Source organism: Myxocyprinus asiaticus, chromosome 45 (assembly GCF_019703515.2).
Source record: "Myxocyprinus asiaticus isolate MX2 ecotype Aquarium Trade chromosome 45, UBuf_Myxa_2, whole genome shotgun sequence".
Classification (NCBI taxonomy): domain Eukaryota; kingdom Metazoa; phylum Chordata; class Actinopteri; order Cypriniformes; family Catostomidae; genus Myxocyprinus; species Myxocyprinus asiaticus.
In genome coordinates this window covers 27,879,562-27,902,236 of record NC_059388.1, presented here as the reverse complement: position 1 = coordinate 27,902,236, position 22,675 = coordinate 27,879,562, and the positions used below count along the sequence as shown (strand labels likewise).

Sequence of the window (22,675 nt, the reverse complement as noted above, 5' to 3'; positions counted from 1 at the left end):
CACAGCGTTGCATTTCACAGGTAAATGGGCAGAAGCCACAGAGGTAAATACTGCATGGCTTTTCAAATAATCAGAAGCATTCAATAATATGTTCCAAATGCCTCTCTTTTTCTTTTTCCTTCCTCCATGTGCATCTCTGTTGATCTGTCTCTATCCATTGAAATGCAGTATTTATGCGTGAGGTACTGCAGTCTTAAGACCAGCCTGTTTCCAGCACCAGAGCTGTTGCAGATTTTGGTAGGCAGTTAGGGTATTAAAAATACAGATATGGATAATTTATGTGAGCATCTAGGGTCATGTTTCCCTGGACCAGCCAGTTCAAATTAAAATAGAGATTCGCGTTCAGATTAAAATTCTGACTCGGATTTAAATTCTGTAACTTTTAAAATACCAGGGGGCTCATTGAATCAATAGATGTATGAAATGCAAATAGTCAAAGTAAAAACATTTATTGACATTCTTACCATGCAATCGAAAAATCTTCCCCCTGAAAATAATCTTATGTGAAATCTTATGTGCTGCATTAGCTATCAAAGCTGCAGGCATAAACTTCTACCTGTCTTACCTGACTTTGGGGGCCCAAGGCAGTCCCTTGGGGAAGGACACTCTCTCAGTGGGGGGCCGCAGCGGTGGTGGGGGGGGCGGCGGTTGGATGATGACGTCTCTGTCGAGGGGGTCGACCTCTCCCTCAATGCCGCTGTCCACGTCCTCTGGGTCCTCCTCCTCATCCCGGGTGTCATCATTCTTGAAAGGGTCCCGTTCATTGTACGTGTCCAGACTGTCCTGCTTGACCAGGGGCTGCAAGAGAAGGAGGAAGTGTAATAAAATATAAATATATATTGCTTTGAAACCTAAAATTGAATCTCTTTGGGGTAATAAAGCCATTTAACAAGGCCCAAATCCATCAATTAATAATTATACATTAATTACACAGTGTGAATCTGATTTAGTTACATTTGTTACAATTTATTAAATAACTGATAAGTATATATTTTTGTTTTATTTTTTTTAATTTTTTTTTTTGCTGTTCTGAGCAATTTAATTTTGAAGACTCATATTAAAAGGAATATTCCAGGTTCAATACCAATTAAGCTCAATCTACAGCATTTGTGGCATAATGTTGATTATCATATAAAAAAAAAAAATGGTGCCTAGGTTTTTCAGCGAGTAAAGACTTTGACTACCACCCCTGGAGTCACAAGTTGGAATCCAGGGCATGCTGAGTGACTCCAGCCAGGTCTCCTAAGCAACCAAATTGGCCCAGTTGCTAGGGTGGTTGAGTCACATGGGGTAACCTCCTCGTGGTTGCTATAATGTGGTTCTCGCTCTCAGTGGGGCATGTGGTGAGTTGTGCGTGGATGCCGCGGAGAATAGCGTGAAGCCTCCACACACGCTATGTCTCTGCGGTAACGCGCTCAACAAGCCACGTGATAAGATGCGTGGATTGATGGTCTTAGACGTGGACGCAACTGAGATTCATCCTCTGCCATCCGGATTGAGGCGAGTCACTACACCACCACGAGGACTTAGAGCGCATTGGGAATTGGGCATTCCAAATTGGGGAGAAAAGGGGAGGAAAAAAAAAAAGGGGTTACAGTGAGGCACTTACAATGAAGTCAATAGGGCCAATCTGTAAACAATAAAATACTCACCATTTCAAAAGTATAGCCACAAGACATAAACAATATGCGTGTTAACACGATTTTAATGCGATAAAATCGCATACCATTTCTGTGTAAATTTATAACCAATTTTACAACTTTGTTGCCATGACGATGTAATGTCAACAAACCCTAAAATGACTGTAAGCATGACGATTTAAACAACTTAGCTCAAATAATACATACGTTTTCACAGAAAAATGTAATGAAAAAGCTTTGATACAATTAGAAGCTTCACATTTCTGCCTTTAAACCCTCCAAAAATTGGCCCCATTCACTTCCATTGTAAGTGCCTCACTGTTACCTTGAATTTAGCCTTTTTTAAAGAAAAGGACGGATGAGTTGAAATAATTTTTTGTGGAAATCAACATTATGCCACAAATGCTGTCAATTGAGCTTAATTTGTATTGAACCCAGACTTTTCCTTTAAGATCACACAATATAATTTGCAAGGGTTGTATTTTTTATTTTTCAGCCTGACAATAAAGTATAAAACTCTGAATATGTTTACTATCCATTGCTTAGAGCTTATCACTTAAAACTTACTTTTCCTTAAATCTGTAAAAAAATAAGCATCACAAAACCTTAAAGAGTCCGACACATTCCAGATAAAACACTGCAGCTTCTTTTTTAACATTCCTGTTGTGCAAATGAATTTCAACAAAGGCACAAAACAATAGTTCTTTACATCGCTAGTGTTTCTTCAAACGGATGAAATGCAAGATTCAGAGCAAGCATCAGGCATGAGGTGCATTAGTGGAGTGCCATCGTTCGTCCCAGTGCAGTCAATGTATGAGTATATTTGTGGGCAGTACTGAGGCAATGAGCAAAGGTGACTCAGCTGTGATTGAGAAGAAGCCATTCTGCTAGCTAGTGGGAGCCAGAGTGTGTCTATGTGGATCTCATTGACTGAGAATATGTGGAAATGGAAAGAGAGGAAAAGAGCAGAGAGGGAGAAAGAGAGAGAGAGAGAGAGAGAGAGAGAGAGAGAGAGTCCTGCTAATGTTCACCATGTCCAGTAGCCCTCATGACCATGACCAGCTGCATATCTTGGAAACATTCTCTCCCCCAAATAATGTTTAACAGAAAAAACAAAATTGAACAAATTGTTGTGAAGGAGAAGAGAGTGGAGGAGTGCAAGGCCAGCCCACAACAAAGAGAATGCACAAAAGGGGTTTTTGGGTAAAGACCTGTTTCTTGGCATAGGGACTGTCTCCTTCCAAGCTATCAACAAAGGCACTCTGTAGGGACACAAGGAAGACACGGGAATGAGCCAACAGGGAAGAGAAAATCCAGAGAGAAGGAAAGTATGAAAAGGGGAGAAATGAGAAAGGGTTATAGAGACCTTACAGAGAGACAAAGATAGAAAGGAAGGAGAGGCGTAAAGGGTCTGAAGGCCAGAAACCCTGACCACAGGCATGTAGTCTGTCTTTAAAGAATGTACCGTAGTATTAGTACAGTAATAAGCACAGATTGGAAAACTTGAAAGAAAACATGGCTTATTTTTGAAAATTCTATGTTTTGTGTTTCAAATATTGGCTTTAATAGTTTTATACACATGAGAGTTTGTGTGTACAGTATAGAGTGTGTGAAGAGACCTGAACTCATCCTGGTATCTCCACATGGTATATGACATTAGCTTTTATTAATGTTGAAGCATATTGAACCACTGTCTGCTGGTGCAACTGCTTTGAAATCCATTTACATTTGTATGTTAGTTTCTCATACCCTGCGACTCCTGCGTCCTCTCTTCTGCTGCTGCTGCTGTTCGATGAGTTCCATGGCCGAGGCAGGAGGGGAGGCAGCTCGCATATTTCGCACAACCTTAATGCTGTCCTCAGGGGGGGGCGGCAGATTAAACCGCTCTCTCATTCTCACCTTCATCTCCTGCAGCTCCTCGAAACCTCCCAATGTGAACTGAGAAGCACAACAACACACACACATGCAAAAATCAATGGACAGAGCACTATTTGTATGTATGCAGGTTTGTTGCTAACTAGAGCCACACCATCTGATTTACAGTGGAAAGAGTACATGGTAAACACAGTGTTCACATTAAGCAAATGTGCATACAAAAATTGTCTACAAATATATACAAAAAGATTATGAAGTATCTTCTGAGAATGGAATAGAATAGAACAGAATAAGCAGTCATTTATATATGGAATTAAAAGAAATAAAATAGAATAAGCAATCATCTATCAATGGAATGAAACCGAATAGAATAAACAGTTATCTATCTATGGTATCTTTTGTAGAACAGAATAGAATAAGCAATCTAGATATGGTACAGAATAAAATAGAATAACAAGTCATCTCTCTATGGCATACAAACAGAATAGAATAGAATAGAATACACAGTCATCTAACTATGGAATGAAACCGAATAGAATAAGCAGTCAACTATAGAATAGAAAAATAGTCATCTATCTATGACATAGAAGCATTCATCTATCTATAGAATGAAACAGATTAGGGAGAAGCATTTTTGTCTTTCAGAGTGAACTGTAGCAGTAGCTTGTTTTTCTGTTGTACTGGAGATTCTACTGCACTTCACTGACTGTTAAGGTAAACTTTTAGTGGCTAGTTTAGAGCAATTCAGCTGGAGTTTCAGGCAACATAACAACATAGTCACTTTTAGACTTTGAATTGCTCATTTCAGGGGTGTACTCAGCTCTGCAGAAATGAGTATTTAAAGGATTGATTCACCCAAAAATAAAAATTCTCTTATGATTTACTCACCTTTAAGTCATCCAAGATGTGTATGTCTTATATTTTTATAAGCACATTTCAGCTCTGTATGTCCATACAATGCAAGTGAATGGGTGCCATCAGGCCGCTGGCTGTTTGGCATATTTAGGCAGCATAAAAGATGGGTTGAGTCGTGTGGACTACTTTTATGCTGCCTAAATATGCCAAACAGCCACCAGCCTGATGGCACCCATTCACTTGCACTGTATGGACATACAGAGCTGAAATTTCAGTTCTGCTGAAGAAGGAAAGACATACACATCTGGGATGGTTTAAAGGTGAGTCAATCATGAGAAAATTTTAATTTTGGGGTGAATTATTCCTTTAAGTAGCGGTTAGCACTTAAGCGGAAGTGACAGCCCTTCTAGTGTGCAGCCCTAACTCGGGTAAAGACCTGCGAGTCTAAATGCACGAGTCCACTGAGCAAGGACCCCGACAAGGCACCATGCACTATGCTAAGTTTTCCTTTTTCTCTCTTTTTCTTATTCTACTTCTATTTCCTTGTTATGCTTGTAAAATTTATTTTCAGTTTATTCCTGTGGTTTACTCTAGGCGAAAATCTATACAGGCACGTGGGAGAGGATGCACTCCAGAGCACTCTAAGATTGCTTTGTACTGCCACATCATAGTCCTTCTCTTTCTCAGTTGGATTCTGGAATTGCCAGTCAGCTGTCAACAAAGCTGACTTCATCCCTGCCTTCACCAGTCAATCAAAACTCAATGTTTTGGCTCTGACTGAGACAGGGATCAACGCAGACAACACTGCGACTCCCTCAGCCCTCTCCACAGACTTCTCTTTCACCCACAACCCTCATCTGTCTGTGCGGGGTGGAAATTCACTCCTCTCAGATCTCTCTGCAATAAAACATCTTTCGAATATCATGCCATAACTGCCACTAATCCTGCTAAAATTCACTTTTTGGTCATTTATTGTCCTCCATGTCAACATGGCAACTTCATCGAAGAGCTAGACATGCTGCTATCCTCATTCCTTGAGGATGGCATTCCGCTGGTGGTCCTTGGGGATTTCAACATCCACCTGGGCAACATTTACATTTACACTTATGCATTTGGCAGATGCTTTTACCCAAATAAGTGCACTTATTACAGGGACAATTCCCCTGGAGCAACCTGGGGTTAAGTGCCTTACTCAAGGACACAACGGTGCTGGCTGTGGGGATCGAACTTGATGTGGTCGAAGTTATGTGCTTTAGCCCACTACGCCATCACCACACCACGCTGAGGACAAACCTCAAGCGGCTGACTTCCTAGCTCTCCTGACCACATTTGACCTTATAAGAATGCACACCCCTGCAACACACAGAGCAGGAAAACAGCTAGATCTCATCCTTACCTGTAACTTTATCTATAATAATCTTCTTATTACTCCTCTGCACATCTCTGACCATTTTTTCCACTCAGCCCTCCTCTAATCGCTTTGGATAAAAGCATCTGCTAAATAACTAATTGTAAGTGTAGAATAGAATAGAATAGAATAGAAAAGACTAAGAAGTCATCTATGGAATGAAACGTAATAGAGTGATTATTGCTTCTATCTATAGAACAAAACAGAACATAATAGAATCAACAGTAATTCTGATTAGACTGACCAAAATGGTCTTCCACAGTAGGAGCAGCACTTTCTTCATGGGGAAATGGGGCGCATTCATGCTGCAAAACTTGGTTACCATGGTGAAGAGGAGAAGGGCAAAGGGCTCGCCGTTATAAAGGGGTGAACCTGAGAGGGGGAAGGAGGTTAATCACTGCGCCATATAGAAGGTCAACTGCCAAACACTCTTAATACTCTCTCTCTCTCTTTACAGATTATAGTCTCTAAGACTTAAAGACACACAGATTTCAAGTCTTTCTCACCCAACTCTGTTTTGAAGGCCTCTCTCGCTGCTTTCCTCTCTGGGTTGTCACCCTCCATTTCCACACGAATGGTCTCCACCATCAAATACATGATGCTTAGTAGAACCCTTCATAACACAATACAAATGCATTTACTGTTTACTTTGTGTGTTTGTGTATGCATGCGTGTGTCTTTATGTATTATTTTGACTGAGAGTGAGTATTATCATAGTCCCTTTATGGCAAGTCAGTTCACTTAGCGGTCATATAGCGACTGGCTCTTTTAACTGTAAGGTGGGACTATAGCTGCCATTTATGGAATTCTGATTTCTCCCATTCATATGAATACAAGTGGGCAGTTCATGTCACTGATATTATCACCTCTACAATCAGCTTAAGCAAGCAGCATTACAGGATAACAACATATGGATTGCCTGTACAGATTTAGTCAAAGTGAGCAGTTACAGCAAAATGGCACCTAGATATTGAGTATCACAGTAAAGCACTCAAAGATATGAAGGCAGGTGAGGCTGCCCAGGTTTTCTCTGCAAGTCTCCCACAAGATGCCTAGAATCCATTTTGACGTAAATGTGATAAGTGGATTGTGGGTTGGATGAGGTGAGGCAATGGTATGAGTGCGCATATGTGTTTCTGTGCAGGATAAATGATTGCAAAGGTTGAATTAGTCCCAATGGGAATCTTACCTAAATTCAGTGCTGTCTGCCAGAGATATAGCTGGTTTTCTTACCGCGCTGCTGCATGCCTGGTTATTACTGAAAGAAAAGGCAACAATAATAAATCAAAATGTAAATTTAAGAGCACTCTGTGGACTAACTTACATAACAACTGCGTCAACAGACTCATTACAACCAGCCTATTTTATTGCAGAGCCACATAATACAATATAAATGAAAGGCAAACAAGCAATGCAGTCCAATCCCAAGACTAGAGGTCAGCGGATATGGGTTTTTCAACAGCCAATGTTTATCACTCTTCAAGACCCTAAAAGGATTCATATTTGTGTAGTTGAACTGAAATTATTTAAGGAAGTACCCTTATACATGGTTTCCCTTATACATTCATATACATTTTAACCAAAAATATTTTGGTGATAAAAGTCTATGAACATGTTATGCGTCAACTAATCATTTATACCCTGCACAAATACCAACTTATTGCACCTGATAAGCTGCCTCCCAAAGTCAACCATGAATAAGGTGTGCTTGGCTGAATATGAATCAATGCTAAGAGTTGCCGGAGGGCTCAAGACTAATTATTCAAATTATGCTGTTGTAAACCAGAGAAGAAGCTGAGCTGCTGAAGGGACAGCAGTATGGTCTCTGTCTGGGCTGATGAGAGGAAGTACAAACCCATGAAATCCCCCAGTCAGAGGCTTGAGAGAGGAGAGGCAAAGTGGCCAGAGTTTCTCTGAAGCAGTGACCACAGACAGACCACACTGCTGCACTCTTAACAAAAGAGATAGGGGAAAAAAAGGAGAAAAAGAGGGGTGGTGGTGCAGGAAATAAAGAAAGACCTTATTATGGAGAAATGACAACAGGTGCGAGAGGGATTAACACATTATACCTGTATGTGCATTATGTTTTTTTTAAATTATGTCTTTTTACTTAAATGCAGTGGATGAAAAGTGTCTATCATAATACTGTTTAAAATTGTACATGTTATTGTTACATACACCTAGAATTTAATGTTTTCCGATGAATTTGTCAGTGGTGTTTTGCATGCAAAATGTATTGCCTTCGTGCTAGGGTACTGTGGATGCTTGCCAGGGTGTTGCTATGTGGTTGGTAAGGTGTTGCTTACTGACCAAAACCAAAAAAGCCCACCCCCTAGTCTCTATGATATCCTGGTTCCAGTTGGGAATCATAAGAAATTTAACGATTCCAGGTCCAATTAAGATTACTCTTAACGATTCAGGCTCTTTAATGGTTCCAAGAACAATTCCTTTAGTATTTTTTAAGAAAGAAATATTTGGAAATAAAAAATGCATTGATTATTGGATTTACTGCCCTCGTAGCCTGTTACTAAGTGATGAGATGATTTCATATTTCAACAGACCATATTTTTCAAAAGGTGGGTTTACAGTCTTTTTAATGTTATTAAATCATCCTTTTTTTAATCATAAAATACCACTAATTACAACAAAAGTCTTAATGTGTATCTTTAACTACAAACTGTCATATCAACAACCATCCAGTAATCACTATGATTTAAGTCTCACAAGATTTAAAGTTGCTGTAAGTGATTTTTTTGTAATTTATTTTATGAATTACAGGCAGAAGAGTGTCAATTTGAGAGTTGTCCGCTTGTTGTATGAGAATGCTGATTTGCTACCGTTGCTTTTGACAACTAGCGTCCTAGTATCTGCACAGGTTAGGTTTTGCTGACAGCAAATTGGATTTTTATTTTTCTTAAATTTAGATAAACACTTGTGTCCTCTGCAACTGATCATTCAATCATTAATCATTAAATCAAGTTATTATAGTTACCAAATTTGTTCGCTTTCCTTACACTCTTCTCATCTAATTTTGTGCATTGTTTTTGTTTGTAAGGGGATTTTTGGCCAGCTATTCACTTAGTTAGGAAGATCATGGTTATCTGTTAGTAAGTACATACAGTGCATTCAGAAAGTATTGAGACCCCTTCATTTTTTTTTTTTTTTTTTACATTTTGTAATGTTGCAGCCTTATGCTAAAAAGCTTTAAATTATATTATGACAAAGCAAAAAACAGATTTTTAATAACTTTGCAAATTTATTTGACATAAGTATTCAGACCCTTATCTCAGTACTTAGTTGAAGCACCTTTAGCAGCGATTACAGCCTCAAGTCTTTTTGGGTATGATGCACCAAGCTTTGCACACTTGGATTTGGGAATTTTCTACCATTCTTCTCTGCAGATCCTCTCAAGCTCTGTCAGGTTGGATGGGGACCGTCGGTAAACAGCCATTTTCAGGTCTGTCCAGAGGTATTCGATTGGGTTCAAGTCCGGGCTCTGGCTGGGCCACACAAGGACATTCACAGAGTTGTCCATAAGTCCCTCTTGCATTGTCTTGGCTGTGTGCTTAGGGTCATTGTCCTGTTGGAAGGTGAACCTTCCGGCCCAGTCTGAGGTCCTAATTGCTCAGGTTTTCATTAAGGATATCTCTTTATTTTGCTGCGTTCAGCTTTCCTTCAACCCTGACTAGTCCCCCAGTCCCTGCCGCTGAAAAAAACCCCACAGCATGATGCTACCACCACCATGCTTCACCGTTGGGATGGTATTGCGCAAGTGATGAGCGGTGCCTGGTTTCCTCCAGACATGATACTTGGAATTGATGCCAAACAGTTCAATCTTCATTTCATCAGACCAGAGAATCTTGTTTCACACAGTCCATTAGGTGCGGGCTTTCATGTGTCTTGCACTGAGGAGAGGCTTCCGTCTGGCCACTCTGCCATAAAGCCCAGACCGGTAGAGTTGCAGTGATGGTTGTCCTTCTGCAAGTTTCTCCCATCTTCACACATGATCTCTGGAGCTCAACCAGAGTGACCATCGGGTTCTTGGCCATCTCTCTTACCAAGGCCCTTACCCTCGATTGCTCAGTTTGGCTGGGCGGCCAGCTCTAGGAAGAGTCCTGGTTGTTCCAAACTTCTTCCATTTAAGAATTATGGAGGCCACTGTGCTCTTAAGAACCTTCAATGCTGCCGAAATTGTTTTGAAGCCTTCCCCAGATCTGTGCCTCAACACAATCCTGTCTCTGAGCTCTGTAGGCAGTTCCTTTGATCTCATGGCTTATTTTTTGCTCTGATATGCATTTTCAGCTCTGAGACCTTATATAGACAGGTGTGTGCCTTTCCAAATCATGTCCAGTCAATTGAATTTGCCCCAGGTGGACTCCATCAAAGTGTATAAACATCTCAAAGATGATCCAGAGAAATGGAATGCACCTGAGCTAAATTTTAAGTGTCATAGCAAAAGGTCTGAATACTTATGTCAATGTGATATTTCTGTTTTTTCTTTTTAATAAATTAATAAAGCAAAGTTATCAAAAATCTGTTTTTTGCTTTGTCATTTTGGGGCATGGAGTGTAGACTGATGTGAAAAAATAATTGTTTAAAGCATTTTAGCATAAGGCTGCAACATAAAATGTGAAAACAATGAAGGGGTCTGAATTCTTTCTGAATGCACTGTTGGTGGAATTCTCAATCAGGACGTAAAGAAAATATTACATGCTATGGCAAAAATCTAAATATACCCATCTGCTATACCAATGTTTTTAATGATTCCACTGTTACATTTTATAGCCCTTGGCTAGTTAAGCCACATTAAAAAGATCATACAATATGTCGTCTTGAGCGTAGATATTCTCTCTGTCAATCTTGTTGAGCAATGTAATAACGTTGGATTGCATTACTGTGTATGTTTAAATATGTCCTCAAAAACAGGAGTAAAAGCTGTACACAAATACAGTGGTGTGCCATGTTTGTTTGAGGGCAGATTAGGAAGTCACGTAAAACTACCACGTAGCCACGTAACCCGTTATGTCATGTATGGTTTTCAAGTCAGTGTTTTTAAAGCAGGCTGGTAGGCGATAGGCTCCAGATTCCCGCGGCCGTGAACAAGTCGAGCTCAAGCTCCGGCATGAGAACCAGCTGCATTTCTGTATATCTGTTTAATGCAGTATATTCAAAAGAACCCACTCATAACAGTCATTCGTTTGGGAATCGGACTACACTGGTCACACTGTATGTTTCGCACTGCTGATTCAATAAAGGTGCCGAAGTGTTTGAGTGGTGCAGGAAAAACTGTGAAAGGATTTTCACAGTGTCCGTCCACATATGCAGAAGAATGCTTGTTTGAGAACTGTTAACTGATCTGAATGTCATGAAAATCATTTGTTTTGGTATTGAAACCAATGGAACCGTTTCTGAACAAGAACCAGTTCTCAGTTCCCAACCCTAATTCTGGTCCATATGTTTTGCTCGTGTCCTTCCTTTAAAGTCGATTTGATTTTTTTGCCTAATTAATCGTCCAACAGGTGAAAATCCTAAGTCTGATTGCTAAGAAAAGCAATAGCATGCTGTAGGGATGGTGGCGTGGTAGTGTGTCTGTTTGCGGGAGAAAGGGAGTGGTCTGGCTCGTCAAGCTGATTGGCATAATTTCTTGTTAAAGTGATATCGGAGAGAAAGCTCAAAAGCACGGCCGCGCTGTGTGTGTTTATGTTTGTTTAAGTTCATTTATGCATTAAAATTTTATGTTGATTGTTCAGCCATTTCCCGCCTCCTCCTTGCCCATCCTTTACCTGTTACACATGCCTTTCTTCATCAAGCTGCACAAATGTAGGTATCATTCATGCCCCTAGCACATGTGCAGGGGCAAATTATGTGTCAAATTTTAATGCTTAAGTATTTGAACAAAACCTAAATACAATAGTAAGTAATAGTGAGGCTTGCCTTCACATAATAATACTGTGTATTTAGCTGAATAAAAAATGCTGAAATTGAAGTGGAACCACCTCGCTGTGCCACCCAGGCAGCTGCTACAGTACCCAGCAAGTATTAAGAAACAGAAAAGAGAAAGCTGTACGTCTCATTAGCACAGCGCCCAGGGGATCTCCAGGGGACACAGAAACCCTTAATCACTTTTACACACACACACACACACACACACACACACACACGTTTGCTCAGTTATCTAAATGTGGACCTACCATAGACTAGATTTTTTTTACAGTATATAAAGCTAACTATAATTACTATAAACTAACCCTAACCCGCACCCTAAACATAACCCTAACAGAAGTCATGACAGAGTGGCTTCTAACCTGTACTCTCAGAAGCAAAAGAATAAAACAGAAGCACTGTCAAACACTTCCTCTCGTGGAATCTGTCTGTCTGTCTGTGTCTTTCAATATCTAACCCTTTGTCTGTCTGTTTGTCCCTATCTTCAGCAAACGGTCAGCCATCTGAACTCAGGGAATGATGCATTCTGGGAAATGAGCACACTCACTCTATCTCCATGCTGAGGAGTTCCAGTAAAGCAGTGAAGATGCCCATGTCGTAGAGGAGGAAGACGTTGTGTCGAGACCAGTAGAGGACGTCTGTCTCTGTGTCACACTCATCAAACACACCTATATGGATGAACAAATGGACACACACACATTCCCTTATTTCCACACAATGACCATCACTTTATTAAAAAGAAAACCGTGTTCATGCAAGCTACGTTATTATTTAATATAGTGGGGTCCAAAAGTCTTGCTCCAGCAGAGGCCATGAGTGAAAATGCTCCTATTTCCTAATTTAATATAGATTTTTAAATGACAAATTAAATACTCAGAATAACAATTTGAGTGAATATTTGAATTGAAAAATGCACATGAATTTCAGAATTCTTTAGTGTTTGGGGGGGGGGCTGGGTAGCTCAGCAAATAAAGACGCTGATTAACAACACCTGGAGTCACAAGTTCGAATCCAGGGCGTGCTGAGTGACTCCAGTCAGGCTTCCTAAGCAACCAATTGGCCTGGTTGCTAAGGTGGGTAGAGTCACGTTGGATTAACCTACTCGTGGTTGCTATAATGTGGTTCTCGCTCTCAGTGGGGTGCGTGGTGCATTGTGCGTGAATGCCGCAGAGAATAGCGTAAAGCCTCCACATGCGCTATGTCTCCGCAGTAACGCGCTCAACAAGCCACGTGATAAGATGCACGGATTGACTATCTCAGACGCGGAGGCAACTGAGATTCATCCTCCGCCACCTGGATTGAGGCGAGTCACTACGCCACCACAAGGACTTAATGCGCAATGGGAATTGGGCATTCCAAATTGGGGAGAAAAGGGAAGAAAATCCCCCCCCCAAAAAAACAGGTTTAAAGGGGCCATGTCATGAGGAATCAAAGTTTCCTCTTTATATTGACATGTAAGAGGTCATTGTACTATAAAAGCATACTGTAAGTTTCAGAACTCAAAACTTCCTCTCCAACCCAAAAAGAGCATTTAAAGTTTCCTCCCTGCAAAAACAACTCGTTTTAAAATCGGCCACATAGTGACATCACAATGTGGTGTTCATTTGAATAGACCCACCTCCAAAACATATGTAATCCTCACGGTGAATGAGAGAGTGGCTGAGGTCAACACTGAAAGCGGTACAATTGTTACTGTAGTTTGATTTTAACAACAAAAAGATTAAGATGGCAAGTAACTTTGTTTTGTTACTGGTTGTGGAAAAACTGCATCTCTGCATAGCCTTGCTAAGGATCCCAAAGTTAGGAATGAGTGGCTTATTCAAACAAAATGCAAAGATGTTCACCAATCATGACAGTAGCCAATTCTTAAAGGTGAAGAACACAGAAAACGAGCGTTTCAGACAGAGAGCCAGAGACAGGGTGGACAAAGGTCATTTAATACTACATTATGCAAAAAAAAAAAAAAAAAAAAAAACTTTACTAACATTATAAGTGAACCTCAAGGAAAAATAAATAAATAATAATAATAATAAAATGATATGATCCCTTTAACTGAAAACATTAATAAATTAATTAATTTAAAAAATCCTGTTTTCCAATGTGGTCTCAGACTTTTGGACCCCACTGATTATTCTATTATATGAAATTATATTATATATTATTTTATAATATAATATAATAGAACAGAATATTATATTATATTACACTATATTATACTGTATTTTTTTAGTTATCATGCATTTTTTTTTTTTTTATGTACTGTTTGTATTTTGAGTTATGTATTGCTGTATAATTGCACACTTGAATTTTTGTACCTTGGGCCAAATACAGGATGGCTCTGGCCACTTTGAGTCTCTTGTCTCGATCTGTGACCTCCAGAGCATCCAGGAGTTTCATGACATACGCCCTCTGCTCCTCCATACTCAACTCCATCCACCTCCTTCCCTTCACTGAGTAGAGAACAGATGTGTTTCAGAGAAGAACTGAATCTCTGTTCTCTACACTTAAAAAAAAAAAAAAAAAAAAAAAAAAAAGGATTTTGGCAGGTTAACTTAATTAAAATGAATTAAAGCAACACAATTCTAGAACATTTTGTCTAAAATGTATTACGTTAAATTCAATTCAATTAGTAAAATTAAAGTTTACTTAATCCATTTGAGTAAGGTCTACATAAATATTTTTTGTAGCATTGATGAAACTGGCCAGGGGATTTCCATTTCCCAGCATGCTTTGCAGGGGACTGAATGGTGTGAACAAATGTTGAAACTAAGTGTTATTTTATGCATTTTTGAGCAAGATAAGAACAAGATGAGTTTTGTTCAGTTTTACAGTTCTGTTTTATAATTTTTTAAAAGTAGTGTTTGTTTGGCTGGAGTTTGGGGGGGTTAATATTGTGGTGAAAACGGGTGCTTGTGCTTTGGTTGAGGATGGACTGGCACTTTCAAGTAATGTTTGATTTGAATGCTGCTTATCTCTTTAAGCAGTTGCAATCAAACTGACAGTGCAACAGTTTCACTGTCCTTACACTTGCTCACCTGGCATATACTAACGAATAAAATTTTTTTTTAATTTGGACCATAAGACAATTAATTAAATAAACCTTTAAATTAAGTTGGATCAACATAAGTTAGATGAATCTAATAAAGTTGAGTTAAACCAAATATATTGCATTGATTTGACCTAATCCAACTAAATTATGTTGGCTCAATTAAACTGTTTTAAATTTGAATGAAATAGATTAAATTGCTTGTAAACACTTTCTCAGATTCAATTAAGTAAGGGTAATGACTTCATTTTTTGAGTGTATAGGTCATTTCGTAGTCATTAATAACACTCTCATTCTGTCAATGTTAATAATTTCTGAGTCATTCCTCCCATTCTTTCGTTCACTTTCTCTCTCTCCCTTTCTCCACATGTGAGAAAGATTAGTCAGGATTTGTGTTGTTCAAATGATCGTGAGAAAGGCAACACAAATTCAAACACTTGCTAATTCTGTGTGACCTCTCTATGCCTTCAGACCTGAGTTTTACTCAACCGCATACACGAGTTAGGGATTTATGAATGCAAATTACTGTACATACCTCACTCTGATTAATTATGCCCTTGGTAAAGTATTCGCCAAATCCGTAGATAGTTTGTGTACACTGGATTTCTGCTGTAAAGCCTTACTTTCCTTTGTGTCAAATTAAATCACCACGACAATCAGAGAGCAAGCGAGAGAAAGAGAGAAAGGTCTGTCAAGGTGAGATGTCCACACAACAGGTAGAGTTAACCCTGAGGCTACACACAAACACACATTGTAACTACACAAACATTCATTAAAGCTCTCCTTTTCTCGCAGAGAGAGAACAGCCGCACTTTGCTGATGAATCATTTCTGTTCTCTTTCTCTAGTTGTAACACAGGTGGAAATGTTACACCCGCGGGCGTTCAGTTTATCAGCTCACACTCTCTTGTTCAGCACATTCACAACACCAGGACACTCCAAGTGCTTTCTCACATTACACACACTGTAATTCCAGCACAAAACACACAGAATTTAAACAACATGAGTTAGTGTGTTAGGTGAAGCCACTGCAGAAACATATGACAGCTCTACAGCCATTATATACAGTAATGCCAATGGCTACATTACCATGATTCTTGAAGTCTTCCTCAAAATAATCCCTGTTTAGACTGAACTCTGGTTCCTCTGTGTAGCTATACAGCTCTGTGTCAAAGAGAGAGGGGCAGAATTAAAGAGAGAAGGCTTTTGAAAGTAAAACAAGAACATAACATTGATTTATCACAGCAAAATAAACTCTATAAAATAAAACATTAATTGTCATGCTGCATTTTTCATGCAAAATAAAACACCACGACGACCCATATTTTTATCAGAAGACTCATCCTCTAAATACTAAAGCAGGGGTTCTTAAACTTTCTCGGCCTAAGGCCCAAATAAAACCATTGTGATATAGACCGATTCTTGTAGAAATCATTAATATTCTTTTAAAGACTTTTGAACTGAAATGACATTTGAACATTTTGGGAATGCATTTGAACATGCACACAAACAGTCAAAATGTAGCTATAAAAACATCTATTTTGAAACTAAAAAGCTCAAGTTACATCCAGTTTGAACTTTGAGCTTTGAGCTTTCTCAAGCACAATATTTTGGAAACCCTACAAACATGTACCATGGCAAACATAGTTTTTGGCAAAAAACAAAAAAGGTTAAAGGTGCTCCAAGTTATTTTTTTATATATATTTTTATTATATTAAATGGCATGCAGAAAATGCCCCTATTAGATGTCAGATATCACCATAATAGGTGCCGTGAAATATCACACCTGTCTCTGTAACAGCCCTAGGCTCTGCAAACAGTAGTGATGTTTCATTCGTGAAAGAAAGAGTCTTTTTGAATGAATCATTCTTGTTAATTTCCATACACTGACTCATATTTGTCATTCACTGACATCTCTCCCTTTCAAAGCCCATGAGCTCTACTCTGAAGCACGAGACTACTTTGGTGGCTTTTCTTGGCTTTAAAGAATGACTACAGCATGAGCCAATAGCATTAGAGTGTGGGCTGTGAAGGAGCATTTCATTGGTTTGATCCACTGAATGAATACACCCCTTCACTGAACCAGTCGAGCCGGTCATTTGAGACTGAACGTTCCCAATTTATGAGTGTGTAAAAATGACTGAAGACACAGTTAAAATGACATGAATTATGAATGGAAATGTGCTTTGGTCTACAGTGCAAATATTTAGGCTTTTGTTAAACTTTTTCTGTTTCTTGGTAAAAGTGAAGCCAGCATTTGAAAAATTAACTGCTGCAAAGCTGTAATTTGCAGAAATCATCAAATAATGAATCTGAACGAATCTTTTTGGTGAACAGATTTAAAAGACTCAAGTCACTGGGATGAATCAAGATCCCCACCACTAGTGTGTGTGTGTGCACGTGTCTTCAGAGTGCAGGTTTTTGGAAAGGGGGGGGGGCATGGCTACTTCAACGGCTCAGTCTGGTGGAAGGTCCAGAATGGAAAATCACTTACAGCTATTTTTTTTTAGAGGTAATGTTACTAATGTTACAAACAAAATACATTTGTATGTGTGTGTCTGTGTGTATGACCCACCTGAGAGTTCTGCAGTGAAGCTGTCTGTGTCCCCATATTCAAACTCTAGGTTGGTGGACTCCATGGACCCCTATGGAACAGAAGCAAGCACTTATTTCACTGGAACAACAAAAGTGAAACATCCTGTCAAACATCCTAGAAGTGTTTTCACTACCTCTGAAGTACTGTAGCATGTGCTTTTCCTTATAATTATGCCAGTTTACCTTGGACAAACTACTCTAGTGCTTCAAAGGCAACAGAGTGATACCAAAAGAGTGAAAAATGTTAAGGAAATGGGGCGTGGATTGGGTGTGGTTCAAAATGGTCAGCATTTCCGTGTGGATTAACTGTCACTTGCACTGGCCTCGTCCTGTGAATGTCAAGTGTCCTGGGGGAGTTATCTACATGATAGCAATTACACATGCTCATACAAACACGCTGTATGTAAGTGAACATTTCCATCACCCCAGCATATACTACACTTACTGAGAAGGCACAAGATCTAGATTATAAGAAGCGTATCTGCATACTAATTGATAGCGACACTTGTAAGCACAAACACGCACACACTGCATTTAAGTGTCCATACTTCCGTCCTAAATAGTATGGATGGTATGAATCCATGCTAGTAGAATAAGATTTGAATGCATCCCAAATCATAGTACGTTGAAAATAGCATGAAAGTGTGCTCAAATGGAAAACTATTTTCAGGTGGATTGTTTGTTTGAGCATCAACCGATGACAGGCATGTTTCAGAAACCTGTTTGAGAACAGACATTATTTTATGATTTCATTTGGTGACGCTAGTGGTGCATAAATTACACAACTCACCTTTATGTAATAAAAAGATTTTTAAAGTAATTAATTTAGCTAGATGCTAATACAAAATGGGTAAAGGGACATCTATAAAAGGAAAACCAAATTTCATTATGTGGTATTATGTCCCATTACTGGCTGGCTTACTGTCATTCTATTATGGGGTGTAATGATTCACGATTCGGTTCAATACATGATACTGAATTGACGATTCGATACTCTCATGATACTTTAAACAAAGCCTGAATCAAGAAAGTTTTAATTGAAAATCTTTTAATTGTTTATTACTTCTAAGACATTTGCAAAACATTTCCTCTCTATTTCAGCCAAAATGAGGGACGTGCCACTGTGCCAGCTAATACAAGACAGTTGGCAACTCTACTCCCATTATAAATATTTATGGTTATATTACGCAGAGATTATGCATTAGGTCTACACTGATTAAGTCTTTTGTTGTTCAAACATTTTGTTGGTCAAAATTGACGATATGGATAAAGCTAATTTAACACATTATATCACAATACATTTTACATATCCGCAATGCATATCCTATTGTTGCATTTTTTAATTGCTATCGTGGCATGATATAGAGTATTGTTACACCACCTTTTGATTATTACAACATATTCAAAAGAATGCACTTTTCCAAGACCAGCTAAATAAATACTTTTACTGCATATATAGTATAGCAGAAGTGAGCAATGTGATGCAGCCACATAATGAAAAATGGTAACAGGAAATAAGACTGCTGGGTATTCCAGTCTGTGTCCACCTAAAGGATGTGGTGTGCATAAATGACTGCTGACTGTTAGCCAAGTCTGCACTTATCTTCTTTTTTACAATAGTAGCTGTTGCAGTAGCAGTAGAAGTAGTATTCAGTTTTCATGAAGAGCTACAAAAGTGTGAGACATAAAAAACCTTCACAAACTAAAAGTTGATGGATTCAAAAGATCACACAACATTCACACTAACATGATTCTTGCTCTGTCAGTGCCACTGCATACTAACATCTGCTAACACCCAAAAAAAATGGGGGGAAACATATTTCCCAGACTTCTCCTTCAGAGTCTCTTGTAAACTGGAGATGTGTTGCATCCTGGAAGTTGGTTTTTAATTCACATTTAAGTCACAGCACAAACAACACCTGAGGAACACACTCTGTGCTGTGAGAAGGAGAATAAATGATGTCAGGAATGTAAAGTTGAATTAGAACGTTCCTTATTCTCCCTTGAGGCCTACATCAGATTCTCCTATATAGTCTAGAGATATTCTAGACTAGATATAAAGGGGCGAATTCACTAATATTTTATGCGTGTTTGCGCCGTTGCCTGATCCGCATAATTCCTTTAAGGAATTGGGCACTAAACCAGCACAGACAGTGAGTGAAACTGCACTCTTAACAGGTGCGATACATTCTTAATGAATTACCCCCATAGTGTCATGCAAAAGACCTTCACTGTCTTTCACCTAATTTGACTTTCTTCCAAGCATTATTTTGCAGCAAACGGAAACAGGTTGTCTTGCAATATTTCCCTGTAGTCTGCACAGGTATTCAGTTTAGGTATGATGCTTTTGAAATGTGCGTAGTGTTTGAATTGCCACATCCCTGATAGTACACGTACAGTACATCGGATATCTATTTGATTTGTGTTTACATCTGGAAGATGTATTATTTAGATTGTTTGCCATACTTACATAAGATGTTTCTTCTCAGATGTCAAAAATACATTCAGCAGATGTCTTTGAGATGTTTATGACTTAGAATGTGAAAATCTGCTCTTTTTAAGATCATGATGATCATGATCATGATGCTTTCCAGATTTTAAACAGCCATCTCAGAGTATTGTGCTATCTGGGATATCTCTTTTTTTTCCCGCCTAATTTTGCCTAAAAAGTTTGTAATGGTGGCATCTGACCTCTAAACCATCACAACTGGGTCACCATTATGCTTTATGGCAAAACTCAGATGTGCTTTCACATGGTTCTTTTTGAGTAATGGCCTCTTTTTTTGCCTACAGGCCAGTTTTATGCACTCTTCATCCGCTCTTCATCCTGATATTGCAAGAGCACTTGATATTACTTGGCTGGTGCATCTTTACTCTGCAGCTTTACAACTGCTTTTCATTTATGTCAACTTAGTGCTAGAAATACAAATACATTTAAATCAAAATACAGAAATACAGAAAAAAATGACCTAAATACATATGCAAGGCACTGTATATGAATTATGGGCAAGAAAAATACTTTATTATGGATGTGAGAAAATTAAAGATGCACATATTATCATACTGTATAATGCATAATGCACACAGGCGGAATTGTAAATTTTATATTTGTGCGCATGTTACATTAATGATTTCTTTATGTTTACCCGCTTCTCTCTGTGTCTCTTCCTCTTTCTCTCCCTCCTAACTCACCCACAACTTCAGCACAGTCAGAAGCATTTTATTTTAGTCTTTAGGAGCAGATGGCATTGATACTCGTGGTGTGAAGCTCTAACTGAGAGCTGAGAGAGAGAGAGAGATGGGCTTTCCTTTTGACAGCTGTCCTGACACCTCTACTAAAGTTTACGCCCACTTTGTCCTGCCAGAAGTAGAACAGTCCAGAACAGTCACTTCAGATTCAAACCAATGCCAGATATTTATGATCTGACATGGTACCTAAAGAGAGAGGGTAATGCTCGATTGACAATGCTATTATGTTTGTTAATGCGATTTAACCTACCGGTTTTTAGTTTGTTGTTATGAAATCTAACATCAAATTCAAAGCCAAATTAAAAGTACATCTGAATCCAAACCATAACTGAACTGAACAGCAGTTTACCACTCCTCCACCCCTTGAAACATACCGGATTAATTCATAAAGCACATCTCAAAACGGGGGAAACACAACACGGTGCCCTGTGCCAACATGGAGCTACTCAACCGAACATCAAAGGATGCTCACCCTCCCCCAGTCAATATTCAACTCTTTTAATGCAGCCATATAATTTAGCACTAACTCAAACATGTACTTACATACATACCAACACATACCAAAAGACCAAGAGAGGGTCAAATCTAAATTATGCTCTAGTTTAATGACAGACTACTACATTTTTTGACCTTTGAGGAGTTTGGTGTACATTCAATTCCTCTCCCCACCACTGTCCTAGATAATGGATAATTCCTCATATATATATATATATATATATATATATATATATATATATATATATATATAAAAATCCAATATTCTCAACGATCATAATCTAAACTATGTTTATGTCAACACACTGGAGCAATGAGTGCATTCCAGCAAGCGGTCTTCAATACTCCAGACCATGGATACAGTATAGATAGATAGATAGATAGATAGATAGAAAGATAGATGCAATATAAACACAGAAAAAATATGCACTAATCAAATATAAGAATTTATGTATAAGGAATGTAATGTAAAGGAATATTTCACCAGTAGAATCCCTGAGAGGACATCACAATTGACTCCAAAGTAATTTGACCCCTAAACCCCAATATAACATATTAAAGTTAATCTTATAAAATCAGTTTTTAAAATACATATAATAATGCATAGGAATTTGTGCGGACCGACATGGACAGGTTACAATTGTGAGGGACACACATGTACATGAGGAGCTAACTGCATAAATGCTCAGCACACACACGACTGTCAGAATGTTACATTTTGTATGTACAGCATGCACATGTCTATATAAAATAACCCTTCATAGATGATAACATAGACAACGCATGCCAATATCACCCATATAACCATCACCCAGTCACATTAGATCAGATTCATAGGGTGAAGGAATTTTTAGCACCATGCAAATACCTATGGTATTTAAAGCCCCCAGCAACAAGCCACCTTGCGCGCGCGCACAGACACACACACACACACACACACACACACGCACGCACACACACACACACACACACACACACACACACACACACACACACACACACACACACACACCACTATCCCTGCAAACTGTCATTGCGCCTCGGATTACCTCCGAATCCTTCTGCTGTATGCTGAACCCATCCCTGTCTGGAGCCATAGACTTCTGTCTGTTACTGTTAGTATCATTAAGTACAGGTACCTCCATGTCGTCGTTGTGCTGCTGCATCTGTCAGGCTGAAGTTCTGGTCGCCGCGCGGAAACACACACTGTCACACTGAAGCAGATGCTGCTGGATTCCAAATTCAGAATAATATCCGTCCCCTCCGCTCTCATTGGCCGCTGGGGCACCGACGTGGGCGTGGTTTGACGTAACGAGTGCGTCATGCCACGCCCACACTGCACATTCGATCACGAATGAGCAAGTGCCAATATTGCACTTTGGTAAACTGGCTGTATTTCTCTCATTTGAATTTCGAACAATACTTTGCATATCAGAATGTATGTATTAAATTGAATAAATGTACAAATATTTGTATGTTGATTTAAAACTGATGCATTTAAACCCAAATTTGAAAATCTTTAAGAAATGAATCAGTAGGCCTCCCTGCAAAGTAATAATAGATTGCTTTG

General features: G+C 38.9%; 1 protein-coding gene across 4 annotated transcripts in view; it reads right to left on the bottom strand.

Moving 5' to 3' along the window:
* Window positions 1-22,324, bottom strand: part of LOC127435022 (striatin-interacting protein 1 homolog) — a 30,701-nt gene extending 8,377 nt beyond the window's left edge. The window contains exons 1-11 of one of the 4 annotated variants that reach the window (XM_051688134.1): window positions 22,245-22,324; window positions 17,342-17,411; window positions 15,856-15,930; window positions 14,037-14,224; window positions 12,269-12,389; window positions 6,968-7,036; window positions 6,285-6,391; window positions 6,023-6,150; window positions 3,390-3,578; window positions 2,852-2,902; window positions 566-798 (exon numbers count right to left, since the gene is read on the bottom strand). In XM_051688134.1, coding sequence (XP_051544094.1) covers window positions 566-798; window positions 2,852-2,902; window positions 3,390-3,578; window positions 6,023-6,150; window positions 6,285-6,391; window positions 6,968-7,036; window positions 12,269-12,389; window positions 14,037-14,154 — 1,016 coding nt within the window. In that variant the 5' untranslated portion in view covers window positions 14,155-14,224; window positions 15,856-15,930; window positions 17,342-17,411; window positions 22,245-22,324. Of the gene's footprint in view, window positions 1-565; window positions 799-2,851; window positions 2,903-3,389; window positions 3,579-6,022; window positions 6,151-6,284; window positions 6,392-6,967; window positions 7,037-12,268; window positions 12,390-14,036; window positions 14,225-15,855; window positions 15,931-17,341; window positions 17,412-22,154 lie in introns of all 4 variants that reach the window. The other 3 variants (XM_051688133.1, XM_051688131.1, XM_051688132.1) reach the window with 3 other exon arrangements.
* Between the last annotated feature and the right edge of the window lie 351 nt (window positions 22,325-22,675).